At 44.6% G+C, this 20,475-nt stretch overlaps 1 protein-coding gene across 1 annotated transcript; it reads left to right on the forward strand.

Moving 5' to 3' along the window:
- Nucleotides 1-14,752: 14,752 nt before the first annotated feature.
- LOC717895 (transmembrane epididymal protein 1-like) lies at nt 14,753-16,568 on the forward strand. Its single transcript, XM_001109906.3, has one exon. It carries the CDS (start codon nt 14,753-14,755, stop codon nt 15,533-15,535), a length of 783 nt encoding a protein of 260 aa, XP_001109906.3. The 3' UTR covers nt 15,536-16,568.
- The last annotated feature ends 3,907 nt before the right edge of the window (nt 16,569-20,475 follow it).

The following is a 20,475-nucleotide window of genomic DNA, read 5'->3' on the forward strand; positions in this document are numbered from 1 at the left end:
GCATGCACCACCACACCCAGCTAATTTTTTACTTTTTGTAGAGATGGGGTCTTGCCATGTTGCCCAGGCTAGTCTTGAACTTCTGGGCTGAAGAAGCCATCCTCCCATCTTGGCTTCCCAGAGTGCTGGGATTAAAGGTGTGAGCAACCATGCCTGGCCTATGTATGATACTTTAAAAAATTTTTTTTTTCTTTTTTGAGACAGAGTCTCCCTCTGTCACCCAGGCCTGAGTGGAGAGCCACTATCTTGTCTTGCAACCTCTGCCTCCCGGGTTCAAGCGATTCTCCTGCCTCAGCCTCCTGAGTAGCTGGATTATAGGCACCTGCCACCATACCGGGCTAATTTTTGTATTTTTGGTAGAGACAGGGTTTCACCATGTTGGCCAGGCTGGTCTTGAGCTCCTGACCTCAGGTGATCCACCTGCCTTGACCTCTCAAAGTGCTGGGATTACAGGCATGAGCTACCGCGCCCGGCCAAAAAAAAATTAATTTAAAAAAACTGAAAAACTGAAAAACAAAAAGAAAGAAGGAATGAAAGGTCTTGTCCTGGGTATACCAAAAGGGTGGCAAATAGGCCTTTGTGTTTCTGAAGTCTGGATCCTTCTAGTCACCCAGTAGAGAAGACAGATTTTTTTGTTTTGTTTTGTTTTCTGTTTTTTCCCTAAAATGCAAGCCCCTTCTGGTGGTACAGTACTCAAACTATTGAAGAAGGGTCAAGATGGACATTTTGGGTTTTAGGAGTTTAAAAAGCAAACAGCAGTCTGCCCTGCAAGAAATCCCAGAGATTGGGAAGGCCACAAGACTGTGGGTTTGACTGACAGTAGATGCACTCACTCATTCTGAGCAAGACCTCAGAGGAAAGAGCAAGAGCTGATGGGATCCAGTGAGACAGAAGGCCCTGAGGCCCATGCAAGGAGCACTGGTGTCAGAGGTGGCCCAGGGTGAATGTGGTCACTCAGAGAGCTGTCCTCCTTCAAAAGCCCCTGCTGGCTTGAGCACGGACCAAGCTGTGGCAGTCCCTTTATTTCAGTGGGCTACATCACTAGGGAGCTAAGGAGTCAGTGCCCCGTGGTACATGAGGGTGAGAGGTGGAGGGGAAGTGGGGTGGGGGCTTGTTACCGTAGCAACAACAAGAGCACTATTCATGCCTGTCCCTTTTTTTTTTTTTTTTTTTTTTTTTTTTTGAGACGGAGTCTCACGCTGTTGCCCAGGCTGGAGTGCAGTGGCGCGATCTCGGCTCACTGCAAGCTCCGCCTCCCGGGTTCCCGCCATTCTCCTGCCTCAGCCTCCTGAGTAGCTGGGACTACAGGCGCCCGCCACCGCGCCCGGCTAATTTTTTGTATTTTTAGTAGAGACGGGGTTTCACTGTGGTCTCGATCTCCTGACCTTGTGATCCGCCCGCCTCGGCCTCCCAAAGTGCTGGGATTACAGGCTTGAGCCACCGCGCCCGGCCAGCCTGTCCCTTTTCTAAGAATGGCTGGCTGTTCAACAGATTTTGAGACTGTATTAGCTGTGGGTTTCTTAGAGAAAAGGGGAAATCGAGGTGGGATGATGAAGGGTCCATTTCCTGACAGTCTTGGGAGCTAAAGACTGAACCCGAGAGGCAGAGGTTACAGTGAGCCGAGATTGGGCCACGGCATTCCAGCTTTGGTGACAGAGTGAGACCCCACCTCAAAAAAAAAAAAAGGTAAGTGACATTACTTCTGCTCAGAAAGTGTGAAAATGTTTATGTATAAGTTTTACATCTGCACAGGCAGAAAATCAGGAAAAACAGCTATGTCCTCTCTTGCCTGATGTTCACGTAGCCAAGCTGTTGATTCTTATGACCATTCAAATGATGAGAGTTATTTTGATGCACCTGAGTCAGCTTTCAGAATGACCCCAGTAACTACAAATTGTTGCTCTGGGTAATATGGAAGTTCTCACTTCTCTTGATGGGAAACTCAAGCAAGTTTCCTCTCGCAGTGGCGTATTCAGGGCCCAGGCCTGATTTTCAATGTGGTGTGGCACAAGGCTGTTCTGGAACATCTTGGGCTGGGTAACTATTAATACTTGGCTAAAGCATCACAGTACCGAATCTTGTTGATGCAGGGGAACTGGTAAGACCACCTAGGAGGGACTTCAGGTTCTCAGAGGCCTTAAAGTAGCAGACCCTCATCTGTTTCCCTCACCTGAGAAACTGGGCTGTCTCTTACGGTTAAGTCCGTGGCGGAAATAATGCTAAGGAGAGTGGGCAGGTAATCTTACTTTTGATCTGAAAAGGGTTTAGCGGGTTAAACCTTATACTGAAAAGGGTTTAGCGGGCGATTTCTCGTGCTCTAACCTTGACTTAAGTAGTCTGGATTTTCTGTACTTGGCTGTCTTATGTCTCTCCTTCCAAGGAGAGGAGAAATGGAAATCCTTTTCAGGTGGCCCAGGAGTCCATTCCAGTCCAGCAATGTTCTCTGATTTGTCCTGAGTGTTAAAGGTTCCTGATGAGAATGGACAGGAGGAAAGAAAGTCACACTAAGGACCCTCCTGTGGGAGGAAACTTAGCCTCCAGGAGTAGCTCTTTCCATATTGTGGAACACCCCCTCCCCACCACATGCTCACAATGGCTTGACTGAACCATGCTCTAAGAAGAATGCAAAGCACCCACCTAGATGTGAGAGCTGCCCTGACTCAAATGCCCTTACTTTCTCTAGAAAACAGACTTTTCTGTAATACCTACTCCAAGGACTTCCATTTTCGGCAACATGGCTGGTTGATTTAGTCCCCTACCTCCCACCCCTGCAGGAAAAGACATACTGGATAAAATAAATAAGATGGTTTTAGTCAAGATCTAAAGAAGAAAACCAAAATCCCCAGGTGATGAACTATAACATGTGACTCATAGCTAGAAGACAAGTTCATGAGTTGATCCTGTGACTGGCAGGGTGAGACTGGCCCCAGATGTAAGTCCTAATAGCTGGGGTTTCCATGCAAAAATGGGGACGGGCAGGAGATATGGTCTTAGAGAACTAAATCTCAGATTCCTGCATAACAGCTGGATTAGGAAATTTGGAAATGGGGCCCCTTCTTCGTAAGGGAGACTGGATGAACTCCTCTCACCAGCTCAAGAGATAGAAGAGAAACTGCTCTCTGCTAAGAGCTCCAGGTGGAAAATAAAACAAAGCTCCCATGAGAATCTGAAACCTCTCTGAATTCACACTCCATGTACAGGGAGTGCATACATCCTAAACTAGGATATCAATGTAAAATCTGATACTGGATTAGTAAAATCCAGTGGCGTCCAGCACAAGCAGATGAGGCTCCCAAAGGACAAAGCAATCCTGACTGAAGTGCGTTCAAAACTGCATTGAGAGCCCCCTGCCTAAGGAGACTATATTAGCTTGCCCGGGACTGCTGTCACAAAGCACCTCAAAAGGAGTGGCTTAAACGGCAGAAAGTTATCGTCTCATGTTCTAGAAGCTAGGATTCTGAGGTCAAGGTGGCAGTGGAATTGGTTCCTTCTGAAGGCTGTGAGGGAGAATCTGTTCCAGGACTCTTCCTCCTTTTCTAGTGCTTTGTGGGCAATCTTTGACATTCCTTGGCTTATAAGCATTATACATATATCTGCCTTCATTCCATATAACCTGTGTTATAGCTATAACCTGTGTTATAGCTATAGCAATCTACCTGTGTTATGCCTGCATTCTAAATTTTCCATTTTTATAAAGATACCAGTTTCATTGGATTAGGGGTCCACCTACTTCAGTATGCCCTCATCTTAACTTAGATAATTACATTTGCAGTGATACTTTTTCCAAATAGGGTTATATTCTGAGGTACTAGAGGGTTCAACATATGGATTTGGGAGGAACACAATTGAACCCATAACAGAGGCAATCCCAACAAGAAGGGTCAGCAACACACAAACATGGTAGGAGAGTAGCACCCCCAGGAAGTGACAGAACAGTCTGAAAGAGGCAAGGCTCTGAAACTCACTCAGGCTCAGTTGCCCCAGTAGTCACAGGCGGAGAGCATCCTTCATCTAACACGGCTTTTATAAGGATCAGACTAGATAGTGTACTTGCAAGCACCTTGCAAACTGCAACATACCATGCTAACATTAGTTTTCATTTTTATTACTTTAGTTAATTAAAGATACTGTAATAACTCTTATTTATTCAGGGCTATGCTAAACTCACATTATCTCATTCAATTCTCACCCATAACCCTGTGTGGTAAATATCTTCATTTTGTGGATAACAAGATTATAGTTTAGATAAATTAAGTCATTTGCCTGAAGCCATATGGCTAGTCAGTGGCAGGGCTAGAATTGAAACTTTGGCCTGTCAGGGTCCAAAGTCTCAGCCCTTCTTTATTCTGAATCTTTTCCAGGTGCTAAGGCTAAGTTTTAGGCAGTGGCCAGGATGAGGAAGATGCAAAAGAAAGGAGATGTACTCTATCCTGAGAAGCAAAATCCAGTGAGGAGGGTAGATGGAGACTTATTTAAAAAGCAAATAAGTATGATGTTGGGGACACGGGGCAAATAGAAAGAGAACGATGAATGACACCCAGTCCCTGCCCTGGATGGGCAAACAGTAGATGTGCATGAGTTTTCAAGGGGGCAGGCGAGCCTTGTGACCCTGGAATGAAGAATGGCTTGGAGGTGCGGGTCAGGAGAGCTGCAGGATGAGGTGATGTTGGACCTGATCTGGAATATTCCAGGGTATGGGCTTGTTATGAATCCCAACTCTACTGTTTACAAGTTGTACAACCCTGAACAAGTTACTTAAATTCTCAAAACCGCAGTTTCTTGAGCTGTAAAATGAAAATAATTATTGGCCTTCTTAATAGCCACGTGCCTCTTCTTTCTTCTTATAGAACCCCCATTTTGGTTTTTTGTTTTGTTTTGGTTTGAGACAGGGTTACCCATACTAGAGTGCAGTAGAACAACCTTGGCTTCCTGCAGCTTTGAACTCCTAGGCTCAAGCGATCCTCCCACCTCAGCCTCCCAAGTAGCTGGAACTACAAGTGTGTGCCACCATGGTTCGCTATTTAAAAAAAATTTTTTAAGAGATGGGGTCTCATTCTGTTGCCCAGGCATGTCTCAAACCCCTGGCCTCAAGCTATCCTCTTGTCTTGGGCTCCCAAAATGCAGGGATTACACCGTGCCTGGCTTATTTATTTATTTATTTATTCATTTATTTTGGTATCTATTCTCCTTCCTCTCCTGTGCCTCAGAGGAGGTGGCCTGGATGCCTGTGTGGCTGCACAGACTGAAGCAAATGGAGCCCAGTCAATCATGGAGACTCCCCTTTCCTCCCATGGTGATACACTGAGGTGTGGGTGGGAAATCCAGGTCTAGTTAGGGAGATGTGGGAAGGGTTCTGCTGCAGGGTCTCTGGATGAAGTCCTCCCTTGTCATAAATGTGAAGAATATAAAGAAATATACTATCTAGTTTATAGATACAGATATATATTTATAGAATAAAGCTCTCTTTTCTGCCCCTGGACGTCTGCGAGGATGAGGTAACCGGCAGTGTTGCAGCCATCTTGAAACCACATTGTTTGCTAATCTGAAGAAAAGGTCAATGAGAATGACAGAGAGAAAGCCTCAAAGTAACCTGGATCGCTGATGACTTTGTTCAGCCGCTGAATTTAGCAGCTCAGGCTCTGTACTACCTCTAGAGTTCTTGACACATGAGAAAATAAATGTTTTACTGCTTAAGGTCCTCTATTATTTATAGCCAAAAACATCCTAAATGATTTACCTCATATATCTGTAGGGAGTAAATGAAGTAATCCCTATAAAGTGTTCAGCACAGTGAAATGTTAACAACGATCATTAATAGAATATTTTATTATGAAATTATATACTGCTTTCTTCTTTACTAACGTTGGGGCTGGGAAGCTGATGTCCTACAATATGGCACTTTGACATGCTGAACTGAAGAAGCCTCAAGGTCTCTCTGTTCTCCTCCCCACCCCGCTGTCTCTCCCAAAACCTTTATCTGCCTGAGATCCAGACCCAAGAGAAACAATTGTTTCTCCTTCCCCTCCCTGTAAGACCAAGAATGTAACCACACCTGAACAGACTTTTTCACAAGATAATGTACAAGTTAATCTTTGTTCACTGATCCATTCATTCACCTTAGTAATCCCCTCAACAGATCACTCTTCTCTCTGCTCCCATAACCTGTTTTGCCAGGATGGTATATAGGCTTCTGAACCCCGCTGGGAGGTGGACAGTCGCTCTGCGATTCTCACCATGTATACACAGTGAATAAATTTGTATACCCTTCTATTAATCTGCATCTTGTCAGTGGTTTTTCAGCGAACCTTCAGAGGGCCGTAAGGAACATATTCCTTGCTCCTACACTAATATGTGTCCTATTTCTCCAAATATATGTGAGATTATATTTGGCCAGAAGCCAAGCGGCTGTTTCTTTGATATCCCACTCAGCTGACAAGCAAAATGCATAGTTGATGTTTAATATTTATTTCATCATTAATCACTACATATATATTTTCCCTAAGTAGTATAACCCTGATGGACAATCCAACCCAGATGCTGCCCAATTTTTTTTTTTTTTTTTTTTTTTTTTTTTTGAGACAGAGTCTTGCTCTGTTGCCCAGGCTGGGGTGCAGTGGCGCTATCTTTTCTTATTGCAAGCTCCGCCTCCCAGGTTCACGACATTCTCCTGCCTCAGCCTCCCAAGTAGCTGGGATTACAGGTGCCTGCTACCCACCACGCCTGGCTAATTTTTTTGATTGTGTCCCCAAGAATGTTTTATTTTGCCACGGAGAAGTGATTTCCAAGAGAATCAAAGTAGTTTGAAAAAGGGGAAAATGGCAGACCTGTCTTAAACTGGAAGTTGCCAGAATCACAGGTTATCAGGGCTAGAAAGGACTTGGGAATCATTTGGTCCATCCTCATTTTATAGTGGAGGCCCAAAGACTTCCTTAAAGACACAGCAAGGTGCCAGGCTGGGACTCCTAACCCAAACCCTTTTCATTATTTTTCATAACTTCTCTAATTTCTCCAGAGTCAACTTTCCTCACAATCCAAATGAAAGGGAAGCCCTCTCCCCAGAGTCTGTTTGGGCTGCCGGGAATCCCTGGGAATCCGTGCATCTACTTCTTACCAAGGTCGCTCTGCAGAGTTACTGCCAGGGACCAGGTGGCCTGGCACGAGATCTGAGATTCGGCATCCTTTGCTGAGTGCAAACATCAGCCCCTCATGCCTGAGGGGTCACTGAGGGTGAGGAGCTGGGAAGAGCCCTCTCCCTGTCCACAAACTGATCAGCTCCTAGTGTGCTCTGGTGACAAGGATCATGAGAGACTCCCCAGCCTCGTCTGTATCAGTGCTAAGGGGAGCATGGCACTGACAGGCTGGGTGCGACCATCCATCCCTGAGTGAGATCTTGCTCCCTCTGTCCTAGGTTGGCTCCTCAGGGGGCCTGTCTCCCACCTCACAACCAGAATGCTCCTATGCTCACCTGCTCCCCACCCCCAAGTTCTTGGCTTGTTCCACTTAAATTTCAATGCAAATGTCTACTGTTGCATAAGGATTTCCCTAACTTTCCCCCACCAAAATTAACCACATCCTCCTCTGTGTTCCCATTGCACTTTTTAAAAATACCACCATTATAAAATTAAATTCAAGATGATTTTAGTTCAGTCTTTTCTGCTAATCAGTCCTTCTCAAACTTTATATGCATACAAATCAACTAGGGATTTGGTAAAATGCAAATTCAGATTCTGTAAGTCTGGAACGGGGCCTGGGATTCTACATTTTTAACAAGTTCCCAGGTGATACTGGTAGCCTATGGACCATACCTTGGAAGCTGCTATTACAAAGATACATAAAATATGTTACTTAGCCTTAAAGAATTCAAAAGGTACTGTTCTTTAATTCCTTAAGAATATGGGTAACATATTTTATGTATCTTTTTAATGCCAGCTTTTAGTACAGGATCGGGCTGATTATAGTTGGTTAAGAAATATTCGATGAATAGTAGTGGAGTAGGTTAAGGTTTCTGGGGTGTTCCTTTTATACACAAATAAGTAATTTCTTTTCTTTCAAATTAGTTTATCTTTATCTTTATTATTTATTTATTTATTTATTGAGACTGGGTTGGGTGTCACCCAGGCTGGAGTGCAGTGGCAGGATCATGGCTCACTGCAGCCTTGAACTCCTAGACCCAAGGGATCCTCCTACCTCAGCCTCCTAGGACTACAGGCTAGTGTAACCATGCCTGGCTAATTTTTAATTTGTTTTTTGCAGAGATGGGGTTTTGCTTTTTTGTCCAGGCTGATCTTGAACTACTGGCTTCAAGCAATCCTCCCACTTCACACTCCCAAAGTGCTGGAATTACAGGTATGAGCCACTGCACCAGACCCATTTTATCTTTAATAACCTGGTATTGATTTAAAATATGAAGAAAAGAGTAAAACTTGTTCCCTTTATGGGAGATGCTACCATGATTGCCTCACACAAGCATGATCAAAGACCTTGATAAGACTGAATTCCAAAGGGTATGACTGGTAAAAAGGCTTCATGGCTCACTGATTGAAGACTTTGGTTACAGAGTTTCTGAGGGGTAGCAGGCATCAGAAGAAACAGGAAATTTAAGAGATCCTCAGAGGAGAGGTCACAATTATTAGGTCAGGAGCACCTTAAAGTGTTTCTTTTTTTTTTTTTTTTTGGAGACGGAGTCGCCCATGCTGAAGTGCAGTGGTGCCATCTTGGCTCACTGCAACCTCTGCCTCCTGGGTTGGAGCAATTCTCCTGCCTCATTCTCTCGAGTAGCTGGGATTACAGGTGTGCGCCACCACACCTGGCTAACTTTTGTATTTTTAGTAGAAACGGGGCTTCACCATGTTGGCCAGGCTGGTCTTGAACTCCTGACCTCAGGTGATCCACTCACCTCAGCCTCTCAGCGTACTGGGATTACAGGCGTGAGCCACCGTGCCCGGCCGAAGCATTTCTTAATGGTGCTTCGGTGTCACGAGTATTTATCACCTGGGGAGAATCCAGCAGAATGGGTTGAGCATGATTTTGGACTTCCAAGTAAAAAAGTAAAACAATAAGGGTGAGCTGAGCAAGTCTGTTGTCCCATAGGGTCAAATTTCTTCAGCTTATAGACCTAGTCTCCCTGCTCATTAAGGTAACATGGAAAAACATGAGAACACTTAAGCCAGAGGTTCCAATTCTGTCTGCAGCTGCATCTGCCAGAGTGCCTCACACATTTCCACATGTTTTGTAAGTACGTGATTTGAACAGTATTAGATACTGCTGTAGCTGAAATGGCAGAAAGAGGGGTGGAGATGTGGGGATCACAGAAGGCAGGATAAATTCTGAGCAGGACCAAAACCTCAGCTTTATAGCTCCAGAAACTCGATGTTTATCATTTGATTAGGGTTCTGAAGGACTGGCTGACACTAATATATAAACCAGAAGGCCTGTTTATTCATTAACATTAAAGGAACTGTCTTTCCATGACTGAAATACTCATGCTTGCTTAGAAGACCCCCATCCCCCATTCACACCACCCACACATGCACACCTACCACCCACACTTTCCTCTTCTCATGCCCTGGGATTAGGGTTCCTAGGGACAACTTAATTAGTACCTCCTGGTGAACATTGACTCAGAATATAGACAACTGGGTACATACACAGGAAAAATACAGCAGGTAAAGGAAAAGCTAGACAAATTGTCCCTTCTCCAAAAAGATTTCACTTCTGTAATAATTAGTTTTTTCCTCCCAAATAACATCTTTCTCTTTGGGCAATACTGGATAAAGTCAGGTAAATTTTTACTTTTAAATATCTGTGTTTCTGGACCCCATGTTTATCAGCCTCTTCCCTTCTGCCTTCAAAATAACTGGAGATTTGCTTAGAGCTTTTATCAGTTGTGTTCTAGACTTCAGGATTTACACAAGGGGGCATTTGAATGGTAGGCATGTGTATGGCACTGGGTATCAGTGTAAGACACTTCTGCAGAGATGGTTGCCGTTCTTTGGTGCTGACTCTCCTTGTCCCCCAGCTCTGGTTTCTACTCCTGACAATATCACTGAGAGGTTAGACAGTATGGGACCGAAGATCAAGATCCAGCTCGCGGGCCCGCCTGAGTGCTGGGCTCTCACATGAGTTTGCAGGCTCCGTGGGAAGAAGGGCTCTCAAAGACTGCAGTGACAGCCTTGGTCCACTTAACATTTGGGCCTTGTGCTGAGCTGGGTGGGGTGTTCTTGTATTTCTTGTTGACAGTTGCCTTGTGATTGAGCATCTCAGCATATATTTTATTACCAACTAACCCACTGACTATGTGACATCCCGTAAGTCACTTTTCTGTGGGCTTCGGCTTCTTCACCTGTAAAAGAAAAAGAGGAATTTGGAAGAAATTAGCTTTACTGGTCTCAACCGGTCCTAAGACTACGCATTTATTTAATATATTTATTTTATATATACTTATTATACATTTAATATATTTAGCATATAATGTAATATTATACAATATATAGATTTAATAGAAAAGGATTTATGTATTTATTTAGGTTTTGGTGTTTTGTTTTGTTTTTGAGATAGGGTCTCGCTCTGTCACCCAGGCTGGAGTGCAGTGACATGATCATAGTTCATTGCAGTCTTGAACTCAAACAATCTTCCCACCTCAGCCTCTTGAGTAGCTGGGACTACAGGCACACCCCACCAAGCCTGGCTAGCTATTTATATTTATAACTTGCTTTAAAATACAATATTTTGTGGAATCCCCATAATTCCTCATTTACGTATGAGGAACTTGACTCTTAGACAAGATAAATAACTTGTTATTGTTGTTGTTTTGAGATGGAATCTTGCTTAGTTGCCCAGGCTGGAGTGCAGCGGTGCAATCTTGGCTCACTGCAACCTCCACCTCCTGGATTCAAGTGATTCTCCTGCCTTAGCCTCCCGAATAGCTGGGATTACAAGCACGTACCACCACAACTGGCTAATTTTTGTACTTTTAGTAGAAATGGAGTTTCACCATGTTGGCCAGGCTGGTCTCAAACTCCTGACCTGAAGTGATCCGCCCACCTTGGCCTCCCAAAGTGCTGGGATTACAGGTGTGAGCCACCGCGCCTGGCCTAATAACTTGTTTTAAAACATCCACCTAGAAAATGGCCAAACCAGGTCTCAATCACAGTCAGGCTCCTCATTTTCTTAATCACTAACCCATAATGTCTCCGGGGGCCTGGACCAGGAGGAATTCTAACCTCACCCACACCCTTGAGAAAGTGCAGCTTTCTGGCTTCCTCGAACCCCCTTCCTCGCTTCTGCCTTCTCAGAATCTGGACTGCTTTCACCCTCTTTGCATTCTTTCTGACTTCTCCGTGTTCTTTCTCAGCCTTCTCTCTCTCTCTTTTTCTCCTTCTCCTATGCCTCCCTCTCTTGGCCTCCTCCCTCCCCTGCCCTCCCTGTCCCCAGTTGAGTGCCAGCCTCTCCTGGAAACATCGCTGGCTTCTGCTGTTATAAAGATGTTGCCACACACTCCTGAGTGAATCTGTGGGTCAGTGAGGGTGGGGAGATGGTGTCCAGATGTGGCCTAATGACCACGTTGCTGGTTTCCAAGCACTGGTGAAGGACAGCCTGTACTGGAATCACCAGTGGTGGGAGAGGGGTGTGATTCATAATGCAGATTCCTGGGCTCCAGTCCATTAGGGTCAGGGTGAAACTTGGTAATCTGTGCTTTTTAAAAAGGTCCCCAAGATGACTGTGATGGGTAGCACTGCCCCCACTTTACTGTTGGGACTTATGCCCCCTAGAGACTATCCCTGAGGGGTAAGCCAGAGAGCAACCAAGTATCCACAGGCATACCTGGAGGGTTGTCTCAGGTAGAGGCCATGTGTAAAGGTTGTGCAACATCAGTTGGTAAGTTGGACCACTTGCTCCATCCCCATCCTAGGTGTCAGTGGTACATCTGACTCAATAGCAACAACTCCCTGCTCCTGCTACCTTTGGACACGCAGAGTGACATTAAGTCTTCATAGGGAGAATGTGGTGAGTAGAAACATGTTGAAAAGGCTTCTTAGGGGCACAAATATGAAAAAAAAAGTGTTAGAAAACACTGGTTTATGCAAAAAGGTCTGTGTCTCTGGCTGAGAAGTTATAATTACGCCAAGTGTTCCATATCTTTTCATTCTGCAACTCTGTGCCCAAAGACAAAGGAGTCAAGGTTTGAACTCTCATATCATAGACTCTTCATCTTGTTAACTAAGAATGATCACATATGGCCTGATTCTGCAGTTGGAGTGAGCTCTCTTCTTTAATTGCATAGCTCTGGTCATTTTTTCCTCTCATTTGGCACTTAGCACTTAGCAAACAGTGACCTGGCATTGTTTGTATGTATCTGTTCTGTCTTCATAACTAGATTATAAAGCCTTTTACGGTAGAGACTACATGATAATTTGATAGTTTGCTCACTTATTCATCCATCAAACATTTATTGAGCACCTCTAGGCATGGGGCTAGATACTAAAGAGGCAAAGATGACAAGACATAGTATCTGACTTTACAGACATCTCCATAAATAAACAGTTATGAAATGGCGTAACCAGCACAATGATACAGATATGTACAAGTTGCAGACAGAAGTATTCTGCCCGGCTGGGAGGAGGCAGTGCTTAAGCTGAACCTTGAAGGAAAAAGGAAGAAGAGGAGTTCTCCAGATATAGATGGTGTAGAGGACAGAAAGAGGATTCCAGGTTGAACTAGAAGCTTCTGATAAGCCTGGGGCAATGGCACATATGGGAAGGGACTGGAAATGAGACCAGGCCAAAGCATAAGGCTCCTTGAAGCTTATTCTAAAGGCATGGATTTTATCTACAAGGCCATGAGATGCTACTGGATAACTTAAATTAGTCAATATCGTGATTAGCTCTCAATTCCCAAAGCTCATCTATCTGTTATTTGGAAAGGAACAGATGAGTATTCGAACCTGATTAGACATGTTTCAATAACTCAGAGTTGGTGATACCTGAACACGGGCAGTGGGTGGAGATGGAGTGGAAAGAACTGCCTGGAAAGTTTACTTGTTGTAAACTTAAAGTATTTATTTATTTATTCTTATTTATTTACTTATTCTGTTTTCTGTTGCTATAATAGAATATCACAGACTGGGTAATTTCTAAAGAACAAAAGCTTATTTGACTCACAGCTCTGGAGGCTTGGAAGTCCACGAGCATGGGACCAGCATGTGGTGAGTGAGGGGCATCACAGAAGGCATCACATGGTGAGTGAGTGCATGACAGAGGGAGAGAGAGGGGAAATTGGGCAGAACTCATTCTGTTTATGAGGGACCCACTAAGTATCCACTCCTGTGATAATGGCATTAATCCATTCTTGAGAGCAGAACTCTCATTACCTAATTGCCCCTTAAATGTCCTACCTTTTAATACTGTCACTATGGCAATATTACATTCCAGCATGAGTCTTGGAGTGGGTATTCAAATCACAGTGAAACTGCCTTTGAAAAAATTATGACAGTGAGAGAAATCTAACCTAACTGACTCCATCTTGCATCTAGACTCACAGGCTGACTGTCCTTGCTCATTCCTGGGTATAGGCCCAGCTAACCATGGGAGGAATTTAGTTTATAGTGTAACTTTGAAGCAAGAAAGATAACAGTCCCTCCCTAAAACTGACTCCCTCCTTGTTTGGAGACTGAAACTACCTTTGTTTTTCTTGTAGTTTTTTTGTTTGTTTGTTTGTTTGAGACAGAGTCTCACTCTATAGCCCAGGCTGGACTGTAGTAGCGCAATCTCTGCTCACTGCAACCTCCGCCTCCTGGGTTCAGGTGATTCTCCTGCCTCAGCCTCCTGAGTAGCTGGGATTACAGGCATGCACCACCATGCTCAGCTAATTTTTGTACTTTTAGTAGAGATGGGGTTTCACCATGTTGGCCAGGCTGGTCTTGAACTCTGGATCTTAAGTGATCCACCTACCACGGCCTCCCCAAGTGCTGGGATTACAGGCGTGAGCCACCCTACCCAGCCTGAAACTACCTTTGTAAGACTAATGAAAGGCCACAAGATTAGGTGATCATGGCTCTCTGCAGCCTTGACCTCCTGGGCTAAAGGGATCCTCCTGCCTCAGCCTCCAGAATAGCTGAGGCTACAGGTACACACCACTGCACCCAGCTAATTTTAAAATAATTTTTTTGGTTTTTTATTGGGTAGAGATGAGGTCTCACCATGTTGCCCAGGCTGGTCTCCAACTCCTGGGCTCAAGCAATCCTCCCACCTCAGCTTCCCAAAATGCTGGAATTACAGGCATGAGTCACTGCATCTAGCCAAATTTCTGGTGTTTATAAGTTACAAGTTTATGGTATTTTGTTATAGTAGCCTGAACAGACTAGTACAGGAGTGAGGTAAGGAAGATAGTGATGTGGTCAAGGGTTAGCAGGAGGAGAGGCAAGAGGGGGACCCTCTAAACATGATCTCTGAGAATGGCAGATGCCCAAGCATTATGCTGGAGAATATGCTTATTTCATTGTTTGTCAACGGTTTGCTGATTACCAATGAACCAGAGCAGAAGACCAGACGGAAACCATGACACCCACCCCACCATAGGTTTGGGCCTCCTCCAAAACCATTTCCTTTCTGTATGTGGATTCAGTGGGCTGGATAGAGAATATAAGTCAGCCGCAGGAGGCTCCCTCCACATTCTAGAGCCTGAGGCGGCCCTGAGTGAATGGTCATTCCTGAGCCTTTTGCTTCTGCCTTTGATCAGACCTACTTTCAGTTCAATGGGAGGCTTTGAGGGTCATCTGTACCCAGGGCTGTCTTTCTTCTTCTATGGACTTTATCATGCACAACTTGTCTCCAGAGCCTTGATATGCAATGCCCCTGTCCGGTATCCACCACGCCATGCCTGGAGCAAAGGAAGATGGGCAAAGCTATGGCAAATATACTACATTGGGTTGCTGAAGATACTGAGTGCCTGCATTTTAGTAGCCCAAGAATTGCACAGCATTCCTAGACAGTTTGTACTTATCAGCAAGATGTATCATCAGAGGAACTTTATGTTCCGCAAACAGTGGCAGCATCTCACTCTCTATATGACTTTCTTGCTGAGTGGGTGTGTAGACATGGTGAGCCAGAACCTGCTGCCTAAGAGATGTGCTGCTCTGGAGCAAGGTGCCCAAGCTCTGGGCATGTTCATATTTCTGCCCCTGATGGTGTCTCACCTGCAGGACACAGAAGGAGTGGAGCTTCAGTCTCACGTGCTGCTCACCCAGGCCATGTTCCTGCTGACTCTGGTGGTGACCGCAGAGCTGTGGGCTCCCAACATGCTGCTGCTCTGGATCATGAAAGCCTTTTTGTATATGATCACAGGCTCTTGGCTGATGCACATAGGCTTTATGCTGTTCAAACCAATCTCTGGCTATCAATGGATGGATGATGACAGAAATGACATTATGTTTGTCACCACCTTCTTCTGCTGGCATGTGATCTTCAGTGCCATTTTGATGATCTGGATCTATGGCTTCTCCTTTTGGTGGTATTGCCACATTTTTGTTAAGGCCTGAACCTGGATGTTCCACTATTGGTTCTCATTGCCTGCATACTCCAGGACATCTGCATGAGAAGTTGTGGGAGATGGAGCTGCCGGAGAGGAGAATCCTGCATCCTTCTTTCAGAGGTGTCTCATCCTGAGGCGTCAGACTTCTCTGGGACAGGCATACCCTCCTTCCCCTTCTGGTTTCTCTCAGTCTCATTTCCTGAGCAGTGTGCAGAGGACAGGAGAATGAAACAAGGCATGCAACTGTGACCCTCACTCTTAGATCCCCAAGTATTTCCTTCCCCTCCCCTCTCTCCTCAATTCCAGCAACAGTAATCTGTGTGCCCTGCACATCCCTGCATCCCTCATTCTCCTCCCATGCGGACATTAAAATAAATTCATGATATCCTGCCTTTGGGCCTTTTTATAAATATCCTTCACCCAGCACATAGAATTCCTACCACTAGTCATATTTAGTACATAATAATCTACCCATTACAATAACCACCTCTTCATTCTTTCTTGTTCTGGACCTCTTCAATTCTCATATTGAAGAGACTGTTTTTGACTCTACAAAAGTTCTAGAATGTTCTTGAGGTCTTTCCTTTGATTACTTTGTGATTTATCAAATGAAACATCGAACCCCTGAAGGTAACTTCTTCTGCAGGATTTTTTGTTTTTGTTTTTGTTTAGACAGGGTCTCGCTTAATTGTCCAGTTGGAGTGCAATGATGCAATCACCACTCACTGCAGCCTCAATCTCCTGGGCTCAAGCAATTCTCCCCTCTCGGCCTCCCCAGTAGCTGGGTCTGCAGGTGCAAACCATCATGCCATGCCCAGCTAATTTTTTATTTTTGTAGAGATGAGTTTTCCCTACATTATCCTGGCTGGTCTCGAACTCCTGGGCTCAAGTGATCTGCCTGCCGCTACCTCCCAAAATGCTGGGATTACAGATGTGAGCCGCCATGCCCGGCCCTCTGCAGGGTTTAATAGAGCAAAGCAACACCCTGCATGTAGTGAGAGCTCAGAGGCTCATCTGCTTCCAGACTTTCTTCAGCCCAGTCTCCCCATGTGTAGAGTCTGGAAAATTCTTCTTCCAGGCCTTTCAGCCCATTGCTCTGTACATATCTTATTGATTCCCAAGCAGTACACTCTTCTGGAACCACTCCTTTCTGGTTCTCATGTATAATAAAGTTCAATGGCTTGTTTATGCTGCATATTTTTCTTTTTAATCCTCACAAATGTCTTATCAGAGAGGTTTAGAGCTGAGTAATCTGAAACTCAAAAGGGTTAAGAAAATGGCTTAAGGTAGCTAGATATTTAACTATGTCACATAATGCTATAGCTGGGTGTCAAGGAGGGTAGAACGCCAAATAGAGTTAAATTATTGGGGACTTGCAAAGAGTGCCTTCATGCCTCCCCTTCTGCTTCTCCCCTTTTTTTTTTTTTTTTTTTTTTTTTTGAGTCAGAGTCTCACCAGGCTGGAGTGCAGTGGCACAGTCTCAGCTCATTGCAACCTCTGCCTCCTGAGTTCAAGTGATTCTCCTGCCTCAGCCTCCCAAGTAGCTGGGATTACAGGCTCCCGCCGCCACGCCCGGCTAATTTTTGTATTTTTAGTAGAGATGGGGTTTCACCATGTTGGCCAGGTTGGTCTTGAACTCCTGACCTCGTGATCCACCTGCTTCGACCTCCCAAAGTGCTGGGATTACAGGCATGAGCCACTGTGCCCGGCCACTCCCCCTGCTTTCTCCAGGATATGAAGAATCTGTCAAGCTTGCCACACTCCTGACAAAACTAAAGCACCCAGTTAGGACAGAGGAGGGTGAGAGCAGGGACTCTTGAGGGTTATCATCCGTCTTGTTTCCTTTTTTTTCTAGTTCCTAGAGCAAATGCATCCTTTAGTTCTGGCCCTACTCTTCCTTTTTAATTTTCTCAGTCAAAAGCGAAGGTGCAGCAGGAATGAGTTGTTTGATTGTCAGGGACCTTCACCACCTGGTTTTGGGGGTTGGTGGGCATTCTGAGTTATTGTGGGGGTGCTTCCCAATGTCGTTGAGTGGTGGGGACTGAGCCACATCTCAGAATGTGGGAGGCATGCGTGTGCTGGATGTTCTGCATGTGACCAGCAGGCAGCTTCCACAGAAAGCTGACACTTGCGTCGCTGGAACGATCAGGCAACAACGCTGCTCCCCGCTGGAGATGAACAGCGGTCCCTGGTGTGGAAATAAAATATGCCTCAGGTGCAGTTCAGCTTCCATGCTTCTCTCTGGTCCTGGGGACCAGTGGAGCTCTGCAGCATCCCCTGTAGGTTCTGCCCTTTTCCTGATTGTCACCTCTGGCTCCCAGCCCCTTGCTTCTCCCCTACAACCTTGAATATATTTGCATTGGCCAAGCCTTGCAGCTCCTTCTTCCTCTAGCTTTGTTGAACCTCCTCTAGTACCCTTGAGGCTGAGGGGGCAGGGAATCTGCTCCTCTGTACATGCTTTCTCATTGATATGATAAAGTTGGTTTCTACTTCACTCAGGCCTCTCCCTGACGTTTTTTTTTTTTTTTAAGACAGGGTTTTGCTCTATCACCCAGGCTGAAATGCAGTGGCACCATCTCAGCTCACTGTAGCCTCGACCTCCTGGCTGAAGCAGTTCTCCTGCCTCAGCTCCCACACAACCCACAAGTCACCCCCAGTAGCTGGGATTATAGGTGGCACCACCACACCCAGCGAATTTTTTTTTCTTTTTGATTTTTGTAAAGACTGGGTCTTGTCATGTTGCCCAGGCTAGTCTCAAACTCCTGGGCTCAAGTGATCTTCCAGCCTTGGCCTCCCAAAGTGCTATGAGCCACCACGCCTGGCGACACCTCCCCTTTTTGATATTAAGAGCATATTTTAGATTTTTTAACCTAAAATTGACTTCTTGTTTTTTGCTATTATAATCCCTCATCTTGATGCAATATCTTTGACTAAATAGAGGAAAAGTCATCTGTAAGGGTTGGGAAGCAAAACCCAAGTATTAGTATTTCAAGATATTATTTCTCCACAAAGATGAAAGTTGAAGAAATACCAAAACCACATGTTAACCCTTAGACCCGTTCCATTTTGAGTACTTTTGAAGCCTTGTTAAATACTAACAAATTCATCTCTTGTAGTAAATGATTGCCTCCAAATATTATATCTCACAACATGTGTCTTCCAGGTAAAATAATATTAGCAGGGGCCTGCAAAGCCACAAAGAATTATAGGTAAGGCCAGATACGATGGTGGAATAGGCAGATCTACTATTTGGATGATAAGGGCCTTTCTGTACTCCTCATGTCACAGCAGGTGTGAGCACTCTGACAGTGATCCTAATTACTTTGGAAAGTAAAACGAACTGAAGATTATGTTTGGGGAAAAACAAAAACAAAACCTTCAAATTCCAGAGTGGAGTTTTGAAAAGAAAAGTGTAATGTTCAACACCATGCACCAGAGGGCACCATATTTACATGAGCTTGGAAAGGGCACTTGCTCTCCATTTGGTATTGAATGACCCATTTAAACGAAGTGATAGAGGGATAGAGAGAAGAGCAGGAAAAGTATATAAGTATTGTCCAAGCACCCAGTAAACATCATGTAGTTCTTCTTCCTGTTAAACTTAGATGCATATGACTCAGCACAGAATTCAGTTAACATAGAGATATGTGCGTATATCTCAAAAACCTTTTGGTCACTCACTCTCTGACCATTTGTTTTATTTGGAGTGAAAATTTATTGCGTGAGTCTTGGAGGGACTGTCTCCCACTACGGATGCCAGAGGGGACCAGACAGTCCCTCTCTTGGCCCTGGCAGTAAGGACATGGATACCCTGTCCTAGACCAGCAATCAGACCCTCCACCCAGAACTTTTCTTTATGTATGTACATTTATATTTATAAATTCATATTTAATTATATATAATGCATATTTAATTTTTAAAATTAAATATATGATATATAAATGTAATTTTTAAAATTAAATATATGATATATGCATTTAATTTTAATTTAATTTAATTTTTTTTGAGACGGAGTCTTGCTCTGTCGCCCAGGCTGGAGTGCAGTGGCGCGATCTCGGCTCACTGCAAGCTCCACCTCCAGGTTTCACGCTGTTCTCCTGCCTCAGCCTCCCAAGTAGCTGGGACTACAGGTGCCCGCCGCCACGCCCGGCTAATTTTTTGCATTTTTAGTGGAGATGGGGTTTCACCGTATTAGCCAGGATGGTCTCGATCTCCTGACCTCGTGATCCACCCGCCTCGGCCTCCCAAAGTGCTGGGATTACAGGCGTGAGCCACCGCACCTGGCCTGCATTTAATTTTTAAAATTAAATATATAATATATAATTAAATATAGAATATATACACATTTAATTTTTCAAATCATTTTTTAATAGAGGTGGGGTCTTACTGTGTTGCCCAGGCTGGTCTCAAACTCCTGGACTCAAGTGATCCACCAGCCTCAGCCTCCCAAAATGCTGGGATTACAGGCGTGATGAGTTACCATGACCAGCCCAAAACTTTTCATCTTGAAGGGAGACTCAGAAGCTCAGGAGCAATGAGAGGTTATGCACGGCAGTGCCTATGACAACAAACACTCAATAGTGGTGGTGCTAGCAGTAGTGGCACAATGGGGATAACCACAGATGCTGAAAAAGATGTGTTGTAGTTGAAATTGGCTCTGATTTTTACTGGAGATCGTGTTAACCATCAAAAACAAAATAAGAGTAGTTATCATAATAGGCAGTTGAGCCCGTGCGGATATCTGAATGATCTAACCCATAGATTCTTTGTGGTGGTTATTGGTCATGGGGTTCCTTAAAAAAATGTGTGTTCATTCAATAAGATTCTGCTGGAGAGTATAAGCTCTGTGATGGCAAGGATTTTAGACTGTTTATTCAGTGATGCATCCCAAACACCTAGAACAGTTTGTGTCACATAGACATGCCCAATAAATATTTATTGAGTGAA

Source organism: Macaca mulatta, chromosome 1 (genome assembly GCF_049350105.2).
Source record: "Macaca mulatta isolate MMU2019108-1 chromosome 1, T2T-MMU8v2.0, whole genome shotgun sequence".
Classification (NCBI taxonomy): domain Eukaryota; kingdom Metazoa; phylum Chordata; class Mammalia; order Primates; family Cercopithecidae; genus Macaca; species Macaca mulatta.